Source organism: Chiloscyllium plagiosum, unplaced genomic scaffold, assembly GCF_037043375.1.
Source record: "Chiloscyllium plagiosum isolate Xiang-an unplaced genomic scaffold, Cpla_swu_hap1 HiC_scaffold_31, whole genome shotgun sequence".
Taxonomy (NCBI): Eukaryota; Metazoa; Chordata; class Chondrichthyes; order Orectolobiformes; family Hemiscylliidae; genus Chiloscyllium; species Chiloscyllium plagiosum.
Window position 1 is genome coordinate 32,261,053 of NW_028270169.1, and position 12,133 is coordinate 32,273,185.

The following is a 12,133-nucleotide window of genomic DNA, read 5'->3' on the forward strand; positions in this document are numbered from 1 at the left end:
AGTCATCAAACCATCACATACTATGTGGTGCTTTCACAGCATTAACACTTACTTTCTAATGACTTCTGTAATATCACACGATCTGTTCAGAGGTTTGTAAAGAAACAGCTAGAATTAGACTACAGGTCTTTTTTTAAAGTGGTAGGTGAAGTTCAGTGATTTCAACTGAGACATGGGTAAATGTTACTTAGGGATGGTTGGAGTTAGTTTTTATTTCCAATTTGAAGGCTAGGATTTTCTTCGGTGTCAGCCGAATAAAAATGTTTAAAGATTATGCAATAGGTGGTTGCAATCTTACTTTGACATTGGGCAAGGAAATCTGTCATCCTTACCCGGTCTGACCTACATCAGTGTCCAGACCCAGAGCAATGTGATTCACATTTAGCTGTACTGCCTTCTGAAATGGCCTAACAAACTGCACAGTTTAAGGGCAATTAGTAATAAGCAACAAAATCTGACCTTGTCAGCAACACCCATATTCCAATAAAGAGTATATATTTTTTAAAAAGCCCCTGCCAAAACGTGCAATCAAACTCTGCCTGTCTACATACATGGAAGAAGATCTTGTGACACTATTCCAAGAGGAGTAGTGAATTCTTCTGACATGCTGACCAATAGGAGTATCTCTGGCATTCGCTGCTAAAAATGAACGATTGGCTCCTCTGTGGTTGGTGGGATGCTGCATGACGTGACAGTGATCGAAGTTGGCATCAATGTGAGGCATCTTGAAAGTGTTACGGTAATGTAACTGATTTTAATTTGGCACCAGCATACTGTTACCCATCATGGTTAACACCAGTTTTCAGAAAAACATTAATATAAGTGAACTATGGTGTTGACTACAGAACTGTAAGAAGTTATTTTGTTGATACCTTTTGTGAAAAGATAATTTCTGTTTTGTGCTTTAGCCATGCTGTTGCCTTGTCTCGTGATGCCGAGAGACTTGAGGAAATTAGGAAAAGAACCAATGTCCTGCCATTGGGAAGGTGCGATATTTATGTATAATATATCTATTTCCTTTTATTACCTTCGAGAGATAAATAATATATACAATTATGTCGAATGTACAGCGCAGGAAAAAGTCTGTTCACCCTAACCTGCATTGGTTTTTTATTCAAACCTCCTCACTTTTGTTTGTCCTTATCTGTCTCTTAAACATAATCCTTTAATCCTTCTCTATTTTAAACTTACCTAGCACCCTGTAAATGCACATTTACTATTTGCCCAAACCACTGCTTTGATTTCTTGGACACTGTCTGTAAACTTGAGTTTTGCTTTAACCCACAAGTGGGAATATTGTCACTGTGTCTTCAAGGTTCAAACTCTTTTTCGTGATTTTAAAGAACTCTGTCAGACTGCTCCTTAGACTTTTCAAGAGAAAATAGACATAACCTATTAATTCTTTCGTTATAGATATGACTTCTATCATCCTTGTAATATATTTTTACAATCTCTCCAGTGCCTCTGTGTCCTTTTAAATGCAACTGAGGTCTAACCAAGTTCCAATATAATGTGATTGTAGACTCTCTCTCTTTCAGTTCTACAACTAAATCCTGAAGGTTGATTTGCCTTTGTCTATCCTGATTGCTACTTCTACTGATTTCTGTATTTGATCCATGATCTCTGCTGTTCTACCCCATTTAAATTATTTTCCAAGTAAAATATAACTTTATTATTCATATCCTGCATTTATCGATACTAAAATTACTTTAGCAAATACACCCTCACTCAGCAAGTCCATTAATATCTTGTAACTGTTGCTTTCCTTCTCAGTGTTGAACATTACAACCCCATTAATCTTCCTGACAAAATTAATCATGTACACCTTGGTGCATATAAGTTGTGTAAATTGTGATGAAGATGGTATAGAATTTCAGAGGATGTGGATAAGTTGGTAAGTGGACAGGTAGATGGCAGATCAAGTTCTATGCGGAGAAGTGTGAGCAGATACATTTTGGTAGGAACCCAGAGAGATTATGTAAAATAAAGAGTCATTGAGTTGTAAAGCAAGGCAACAGAACCTTCAGTTCAACTCATCCATGCCAAGTAATATCCTAAATTAATTTAGTCTCATTTTCTAGCATTTGACCTATATCCCCTTAAACCCTTCCTATTCATGTACCCATCACAGATGCATTTAAATGCCGTACTTGTATCAGCCTCCACCACTTCCTCTGGCAGTTCATTCCATATGCGAAGAGGAAGTTGTGGAGACTAGTACAATTACAACATTTAAAAGGCATCTGGATGGGTACATGAATAGGAAGTGATTAGTACATCTCGAAAATGACTTGGAGTGAGTTGGATCTATATATGTAGAAGTCAGTAAACATGGTAGGAGAGGTAGAAAGAACAGTTAATAAAGCACACAGCATCCTAGACTTTATTAATAAGATCATTGAGTGAGGACTTAAATTGAATTTACGGGTGGCTCAGTGACTCAGTGGTTAGCACTACTGCCTCACAGCAGCAGGGTCTCAGGTTCGATCCCAGCCTCGGGTGACTGTCTGTGTGGTGTTTGCACATTCTCCCCGTGTCTGCGTGGGTTTCCTCTGGTGCTCCAGTTTCTTCCCACAGTCCAAAGATGTGCAGGTCAGGTGAATTGGGCATGCTAAATTGCCCATTGTTAGGTGCATTATTCAGAGGGAAATGAGTCTGGGTTGGTGTGGATTGGTTGGGCCATAGGGCTTGTTTCCACACTGTAGGGAATCTAATCTAATCTAATCTTACATAAACCATTAGTTTGGCTTTGGCTAGAATGTTGTATCCAGTTCTGAGTGGAGAAAATACAGAAAAGGATTACATAGATGGTTCCAGGGACAAGGAATTTCAGTTATGAAGATTGATTCGAGAAGTTGGGATGATATCTCTTGGAGAAGAGAAAGCTATGTTGCAATTTGATTGAGGTATTCAAGATCATGAGGAACTTGACACAGTAATTATAGAGAAAATATTCCCACTTGAGAGAGACGGAATTGAGAATGAGACCACACGTACTTAAAATAATGAATAATAGAAGCAAACATTAGATGAGGAAAAGCCCTAATCCCGCGTATTCAGGTTTGGTAAGCATTGCCTGAGAGTGTCTTGGAGAGAAGTTCAATTGAATTAGATTCAAAAGGGAATTAGATTATTTGAAAAAGAACAATGTGCAGGGTTAGCAAAATTTCCATTAGTTATGTAATGCACAGATATATTGAATATAAAACCATCAGGATTGTTGTATTTTTGAATGCCAAGTACATTTTTTCCTTTAATTTTCTCTGCTTTGTCCCTCAGTGTTGCATTGGTGATCTTTGCCACAAAACTGAGAGCTTAGTTCCTCATTGTCAACCAACCAAACTAAGATTGGGAGTTAACCATCATTCTATTATTCAGGGATTAGTTTCCTGTTCTATTTTTTTCAAAAGTACCTCTGAAGTTGACTGGCAAGAAGTTCAGGCACTTATTCCCCATTTGAAAACACAAAGTAAATGTCTGTCTTCATATTTTTGTGATGAGTGTTTTATTTGAAATGCAATAAGTTTAGTCATGTGGTGCCTTGCATTGAGTTTTTTGAAATCAAGTTATTATCTTTTAAACACAAAGCTCTATTAACTCTCTCAATCCACTGAACTGATAGAAAACCACAGACAGATGGACGACACATGAATGACTTGGTATGAATCAAATGCCTTGTTCATTATACCAGTGGGGAATCAAGAGATGTTGCTGTTTTATAGTGAAGAAAGTCATCTCTCATCTCTTTTACATGAATGCATTTTGTAGGGATTCAAAGTAATTCTTCGTGTGATAATTTCATCTCCTCACTAGCAAACCAGAACAGTGGTCCAATAACTACATCAATGTTAGAAATGTTTTACAATCTATTTATTGAAAGCTATTGTTTTAATCCTAGTGGTGCTATTGCTGGAAACCCCTTTCCGATTGACAGAGAATTCCTTTCTAAGGGTAAGTTTCCAAACATATAAAAATGCTCAAGTATTTGTAATTGGTCAGGACTATGCTAATTAGTTATGATAATTAAGCCAGTTTACTTAACTTCAAGAAATGCAAAACAAAGACAAGGAAAGGCGTTCGACAAGGTTCCCCATGGGAATCTGATTAGCAAGGTTAGATTTCACAGAATACGTGGAGAACCAGCCATTTGGATACAGAACTGGCTCAAAGGTAGAAGGTGGTGGTGGAGGGTTGTTTTTCAGACTGGAGGCCTGTGACCAGTGGAGTGCCACAAGGATCGGTGCTGGATCCTCTACTTTTTGTCATTTACATAAATGGTTTGGATGTGAGCATAAGAGGTACAGTTAGTAAGTTTGCAGGTGACACCAAAATTGGAGGTGTAGTGGACATGGAAGAAGGTTACCTCAGATTACAACAGGGTCTTGACCAGATGGGCCAATGGGCTGAGAAGTGGCAGATGGAGTTTAATTCGGATAAATACGAGATGCTACATTTTGGGAAAGCAAATCTTAGCAGGACTTATACACTTAATGGTAAGGTCCTAGGGAGTGTGGCTGAACAAGGAGACCTTGGAGTGCAGGTTCATAGCCCGTGAAAGTGGAGTCACAGGTAGATAGGATAGTGAAGAAGGCGTTTGGTATGCTTTCTTTTATTGGTCAGGGTATTGAGTACAGGAGTTGGGAGATCATGTTGCAGCTGTACAGGACATTGGTTAGGCCACTGTTGGAATATTGTGTGCAATTCTGGTCTCCTTCCTATCGGAAAGATGTTGTGAAACTTGAAAGGGTTCAGAAAAGATTTACAAGGATGTTGCCAGGGTTGGAGGATTTGAGCTATAGGGAGAGGCTGAACAGGCTGGGGCTGCTTTCCCTGGAGCGTCGGAGGTTGAGGGGTGATCTTAAAGAAGTTTACAAAATTATGAGGGGTATGGATAGGATAGATAGACAAAGTCTTTTACCTGGGGTGGGAGAGTCCAGAACTAGAGGGCATACGTTTAGGGTGAGAGGGGAAAGATACAAAAGAGATCTAAGGGGCAACGTTTTCACTCAGAGGGTGGTACGTGTATGGAATAAGCTGCCAGAGGATGTGGTGGAGGCTGGTACAATTGCAACATTTAAGAGGCATTTGGATAGGTATATGAATAGGATCCTAACTAGATTGGGTTGGGATATCTGGTCGGCATGGACGGGTTGGACCGAATGGTCTATTTCTGTGCTGTACATCTCTGTGACTCTATGACTCTATGACTGTATGAAATAAAATTATTGACTTTCCTAAATTGACCTAGTGGTATTTAAATATTCTTGAGTAATTAGGCTGGAAGTTTGCGTGCTATCCGCTACAGATTACCCAAAGCAATCAGGCAATGGAGAGAAGAATGACTCACATCTGACTGCCAATTATTTTGAGAAGTAACCCAATATGTTGTGTCATCTTCCTCATCTAATTTGTCAGAGATATACAATGCTTAAAATGGATCTTCAATGAATTTGTTTTTTTTCCATCGAGAATTAAACTGCATTAAACCAATTGTTGATCTGTTTGTTTGACTTTCAGAGTTGCAGTTCGATGCCATCAGTTTGAACAGCATGGACGCAACCAGTGGACGAGACTTTGTTTGTAAGTACAGTCACTTCACCAAGTAAATAATTTGTAAATGAGTATATAAAGAGTAAATTGATTTTGTAACGTGGCATCACCTGATCCATTAACCTTTGGGAATTCTTATGGATGTTGCTGTCTTTTGACTAACTTTTAAGTTTCTTGTTTTCAAATACTGTGTATGGCTTCAGTCTTTCTGGTAGCCTTAATCTTCTACAGTCTCACGACTCCAGTATTTTACACCCTTCATGTCTGGATTTTACACAGACTTAAATTACAACCCTTCACCTCTGACCTGTTGTCCTTCAGTTGCCAAGGCTATGAAATCTCAACCTTTCTCCCTAAAACTCTTGACCTCTCACTCCTCCTTCAAGACTCTTCTTAAAACCGACCTCTTTATGGTTGGGCACCTGTCCTAGTTCATTTTTATGACTTGGTGCCAGTGTTAAGAATGCTCTTGAACAATGGTGGGACCTTACTCCATCAAACACACTATATGAATGTAGATTGTTGCTATAATATATATTCTATTTGTCTATCTTCATATTTTGAAATGTTAAATATGAATAAAACCTTATGATGTGGAGGTGCCGATGCTGGACTGGGATGGACAAAGTTAAAAACTTAAATTAGCTATTTACGGGGTAAATGATCTTATGATTGTCTTGTGACTTAACATTTCTGTCTATGAATGGGAATGGATCAAATGAATTTTGCCTGACGTTAGGGTGAAAGAGGGGGAGTTCTTTCTGAGAGTGTTGTCAGGTTGGGTGTTCTTTGTGATGGTTGACTTCTAATGATTAAAGAGGTTGGAAATATAATTTGGTCTCCAACAATGATGGGAGCAGGGATTGGTGGAAAGTGCACAAGAGATCATCATGGGCTTCCGAGTCTGCCCAATATTTCAAACGAGACAAGTTAGACAAAAAGAGAACTAGATGATTTTGAGTAACAATTTCTGTGGGATTAGAAGGTTTACAATAACTAAACATGTCAAAGGAAAGCATTCAGAATGTGAAACTGAATAATGGAGCATGATAAAGATTCAATTACAGGAGAAGCATGAAGTGGATGTATTACTAGAGATATGAAGTGGGAGGAATTTTCTTTGGCAAATTTCTCTGTATGGGGGCTTGTTGGTACTAATGCTAATTTAAAAAAAAAAAGAAGGGCATGTGAGGATTGTTGTTTGGGAATTTTATACAGAAAGATATCAACTATCTGTAAAACATAATAATACTGATATACTAACAAAAGGCAAGTTTAGAAGTCTTGCAAGATTATGTTATTTTAATTGTTCTTGGCATGTGAAAATTGTTGGCACGGCCCCGTATTTACTTCATATCCCTAACTACCCTCCAAGTGTCTTGCTGGGTCACTTCAGAAGACAATGAAGAGTCAACCAAATCACACTAGGCCTGGAGTCAACAAACCAGATTTTTTTTTTAACTAGTATTTTTCAAGCAGTGAATTGAACTTCTGAGTATGGTAGTGGAAGCAAAAATGACAGTGTTATTTCACAAACAGTTGGAAGATGGGGCTGGGATGGTCATGTCTCCATGAATGAGCTAGAATGATTAAATGACCTTCATTTAAAGCTATGTTGTGACCTGTAATGATATCTATCTTAACTGCACGATTGGCTGCAAGTTGAGAACTGAAGCATTGGAAACAGTCAGTAGAAGGACAGGCTGCACCTCTGTTCTCTTTACAGATACTACCTGACCTACTGAGCCTTTCGAGAATTTTCTGATTTCATTTCCTGCATCTGCAGTGTTTAAATCAATGTGTTTTTATGTAATTTTGGTCAGATAGGAACTGAGGAAATTCAATGAGGCCTCTGAAGCAGAATAGAACAATAGAGTTATTGAATGGCTACAGTGCAGAGGCCATTTGGCCCATCATGTGACTGCTGGTTCCCTGCAGGAACATTCAACTGGACCTTTGCCCTTTCCTCATTTTTCCTTTTTCAGACAAATATCAATAACTTGTCCCATTATATTTGAAATAAATAATGTCATAACAAAAATGTCCATGTGTGCATTTGTACTTGTGTGTGTTTTCATAGTTTCTGCGCTTAATACTTTCCTCTGATTAATTAAAGGTGAGATTCTCTTCTGGTGCACCTTGTGTCTGATACACTTGAGCAAAGTATCTGAGGATCTCATCATTTACAGCACCAAAGAATTTGGATTCATAACCTTGTCTGATGCCTATAGGTAATTTAGTCATACTTTCTGTTGATGCCAACGTTTGGGTTTGCTAAAAAATTTATCTAGAATTAAATGTGTAAACGTTTCATGGGTGCATTTGGCAGTTGAAGAATTATGATTACGGTTTATAGAAAGAGGTCCTGGTAATGTGCAAAACGAAAATCCATTAATAGGTCACACGTTGAAGACACAGGTGAGGAAGAATTTCTTCTCTCGGAGGTTAGCGAATCTGTGGAGTTCTTGAGCGCAGAGGGCTATAATGAGGGTAATTGTGTTTGTTCAAGGCTGAGACACAGATTTAAATCTGTCAGCAAATCAAACGTTATGTGGAAAAGCCTGAAAAGTGAAGTTGAGGATTATCAGATCACCCATTATGTCATTGAATAGCACGGCATACTTGATGGGTTAATTACCCATGCCTCCTCCTACATCTTGTGGTCTTTTAAATAACAGCATTTCAATCTGAGGCCTGAATCTATTTCATCTCATTGTTCAAGGTATAAAAATTGCTGCCATTTATTTCTCATAGAATTTCTTTCTGGGTAACTGTTTTGATATTTCTCCTGTTATGCTTTTGGTTTGAATGTAGATGTTTGCCTTCCTGTAAGATTTTTTTCTGTAAAGTGAAACTGTGACTTTACACAGAAACTAATACAGAAAAAGAAGAGGTAGTTGATTTTCTTTTCATTAGCTCAGTTAGTCACTCTGGTCAGTCTAGTGGAACATTGAAAAGTTACTGTTACGACAGCTAACAAGGAGGCTAGAGTTCATTCCCAGTTTCAATATTTGCACTTGAGTCTAATTTATATTTCGTAGATGTTTGAATTTACCATTGATGCTGGCCTTTTGTGAGGGTCTTGAAACTCTTGGGTAGGGTGATGTGTCATCAAAGTAGATCATGTCAGCTGTACCTGCCTCAGCTGTTGCGTCTAAATGCTTTGTGTGTTTCATTAGTGTCTGGCAGATAGAGGAACTTAGAATTTTAAAGGGGATGCATGTATTTCACCCACTGTTCCGCTGAGGTAGGTGGGTAGAACTCCAGTTCTGGCTGCTCCAGAGGATTACATGGCTGATAAGAATGGCACAGTGGCTCAGTGGTTAGCACGGCTACCTCACAACCCCAGAGACCCAGGTTCGATTCCAGCCTTGGGTGACATTCTGCACACTCTCCCCATGTCTGCGTGGGTTTCCTCTGGGTGCTCTGGATTCTTCCCACAGTCCAAAGATGTGCAGGTTAGGTGGATTAGCCTCGCTAAATGCAGGGTTATAGGATAGAGTGCAGGTGTGGGTTTGAGTGAGATGTTCTTCAGAGGGTCCATGTCAACACGATGGGCTGAGTTGTATCTGCATTGTAGGAAATCTAGGAAGAGGATCAGTAGGGAAATGGGGGTGCGGGGCACGCAAAGGAGCTACCCTCTGTGTTATACTGGGAGATTGGGCACTCAGTGCTCGAATGTTGACTGGCTCTACCTATCTGCTTTAGATTTGAGGCAAATTTCTAAGCTATGGCAGTGATATTAGAGAACTGATTCCTCAAGTAGTTGTTGAGTATGCATACTCCTCTAGAGGAAGTTGCATTCACTCGATATGATTAGTTATGAAACTATCTGAAAGGCTTCTGTCACTTTCCTTTAGAAGGTTCATTTAGGTGTGTCTATGTGGCTGGGTTGGGTACTTTTTAAATACTTGCTATAAAAATGTTCATGTGCTTTCAGCACTGGGAGTAGCCTGATGCCCCAGAAGAAGAATGCAGACAGTCTGGAACTGATCCGAGGCAAGGCAGGTCGTGTGTTTGGACGGGTGAGTATGTTGGAATGTCTGTGACCGCCTAATTGAGGCCCCTAATTCATTCAGCTGTTTCTTCACTCTGACTCCATGCATATTTATAACTGAGCTGCACTTTTCAAATGTCAACACCAGGTTCAAATACAAACTAAAGATAGGAATTGGTGTGCACCATTCAGTCCATCGAATCTATCCTACCATTCTAGATCAGGCTGATCATCTCCTCAGTGTTATTTTTCTGCACTACCATAATATTACTTCATGTCATTAGTCTCCAGAAACCTATTGCATTCTCTATTGAACTTGTTCAGTGATTCTGCTTCCACAGCTCTGGGGGAGAGGATTCCAAAGATTCATCACTGTGAATGTGAAACTTCCTATTATCCCAGTCTTAAATGGCTTGCCCCTTATCCTGAGATTATGTTGCCTGTTTCTCATGTCACCAGCATCCTATCTACATTCACCTTGTTGTGTCCCTTAAGAATTTTGTTAGTTTCAATGAGGTCAACTCTCACTCTTCAAAACTCTAAAGAATATAGATCCTGTTTTCTCACTGTTCCCTTATCAGACAGTCCTGTCATTCCAGGGGTTAATTTGGTGAATCTCTGTTGCCTTCTCTCTGTAGTAAGTATCATAGAATCCCTACAGTGTGGAAACAGGCCCTTCGTCCCAACAAGTCCAACCGACCTTACAAAGAGTAACCCACCCAGACCCATTCCCCTACTCTATTATGCTACAATTTACCCTTGACTAATGCACCTAACCTACACATCTCCGAACACTATGGGCAATTTAGCACGGACAGTTCACCTAACTTGCATACCTTTGGATTGTGGGAGGAAACCAGAGCACCTGAAGGAAACCCACGCAGACACTGGGAGAATGTGCAAACTCCGCACAGGCAGTTACCCAAGGCTGGAATTGAACCCAGGTCCCTGGTGCTGTAAGGCAGCAGTGCTAACCACTGAGCCATTGTGCTGCCGACACATATATCCTTCCTTACTCAAAGATCAAAGCTGTACACAGTAATCCAGGTCTCACCAAGCCTCTGTACAACAGTAGCAAGACATCTTTATTTCTGTATTCATGTCATCAGAGCATTTACCTTCTTAATTACTTGCTGCACCTGCATCCTGTCTGCTAGTAACTCATTGACAAGAATGTTCAGATCCTTTTGGACACCAGATCTTCCCAACCTCCCACCATGTAAAAAATGTTCTGCATTTCTGTATAATCTTACCAAAGTGAATAACTTCAGACTTACTGATATAATGTTCTGTCTGCCATGGTCCAACCCATTCACTTATCCTGCCCAAGTCCTCTTCAAGTCTCCTTGCAGCCTCTTCTTACCTTTTCACTCAATTTGGTGTCATTAGCAAATTTGGAAGTATTGCCCTTGGTCCCACGTCCAAATAATTGACATAGACTGTGAACCATTGTGGATTTAGCGCTGACCCTTATGATACTCCATGAGTAACAGCCTGCAATCCTGAGAATGATCAATTTATTCCTACTGTCTGCTTTCTTTCATTAACTCATTTTTAATCCATATCATTACATGTCACCACCTGCTGCAATCTCTTGTGGTGTTATTTACTAACCTGTGTGGATCTTCTCAAAAGCCTCTGAAAATCCAAATACGTCATAACCACTGGTTTTTGTCTACAGGAAGATTAACAAAAACAGGAGTAGACCATTCAGCCTCTTGAACTTGTTCCACCATTCAATAAGATCATGGCTGATCAGTGGCCTAACTCCACAGTGGCCTTTGGCCCACATCCATTAGTTTTCTTTTGTTAAACAAAGATACTATCTCAGATTTAAAATGTACAACTGAGCATCAGCTGATATCTATGGAAGAGAGTTCCAAACTCAACCACCCTTTGTGCAGAAGTGCTTTCTAACATCTCTCCTGAACAGTCTGTCTAAAAATTGAGATCACTGCCCCCCTAGTTCAAGTGGAAATCATTTATCTTTGTCTATCCTGTCTTTTCCTGTTTAATGTCCTGAATACTTCAATCAGAAAGCCCCTTAGCTTTCTAAATTCTAGAGAAATCCGGCCTAATTTGTATAGTCTGTCTTCATACCTGAACCCCTGAAGTCCAGGTATCATTCTTGTAAACCTACTCCCAAGATCACTATGTCCTTCCTAAGATGTAGTGCTCAGAATTGCTCACAGTACTCTAAATGGGGTCAAATGAGGGTTTTTGCATAACTGCACCATAACTTCTTCATTCTTATACGGTTCTCTAAATATAAAGGCCAGAATCCATTAGCTTTCTTGATTATTTTCTATCTGCAAATGACATCCTCAAAAAGCTCCAATTTGTCAAACATGATTTCCCTTTCCCTTTCATAAATCCATGTTGACTCTGTCCAATTTTGTTATTCTTTTCTAAATAGTAGTTACCACATCCTTTATAATAGATTTTTAATTTTTGTCCACTATTAGCATAAAACCGACAGGTCTACAGTTCTCTTCTCTTCCACTTTCTACTTTCTTAATTAGTGGCGTAACATTTGCTACGTTTTGATTCAGCAGGAACTTTTCCAGAATCTATAGATAACCTATT

At 39.4% G+C, this 12,133-nt stretch overlaps 1 protein-coding gene across 1 annotated transcript in view; it reads left to right on the forward strand.

The window, feature by feature from the left end:
• The window catches only part of asl (argininosuccinate lyase), a 39,194-nt gene that overhangs the window by 21,539 nt on the left and 5,522 nt on the right, over nt 1-12,133 (forward strand). Inside the window, exons 7-11 of the mRNA XM_043718575.2 lie at nt 909-986; nt 3,899-3,951; nt 5,518-5,580; nt 7,667-7,781; nt 9,491-9,575. Of these exons, the coding sequence (XP_043574510.1) occupies nt 909-986; nt 3,899-3,951; nt 5,518-5,580; nt 7,667-7,781; nt 9,491-9,575 (394 nt within the window). The remainder of the gene's footprint in view (nt 1-908; nt 987-3,898; nt 3,952-5,517; nt 5,581-7,666; nt 7,782-9,490; nt 9,576-12,133) is intronic.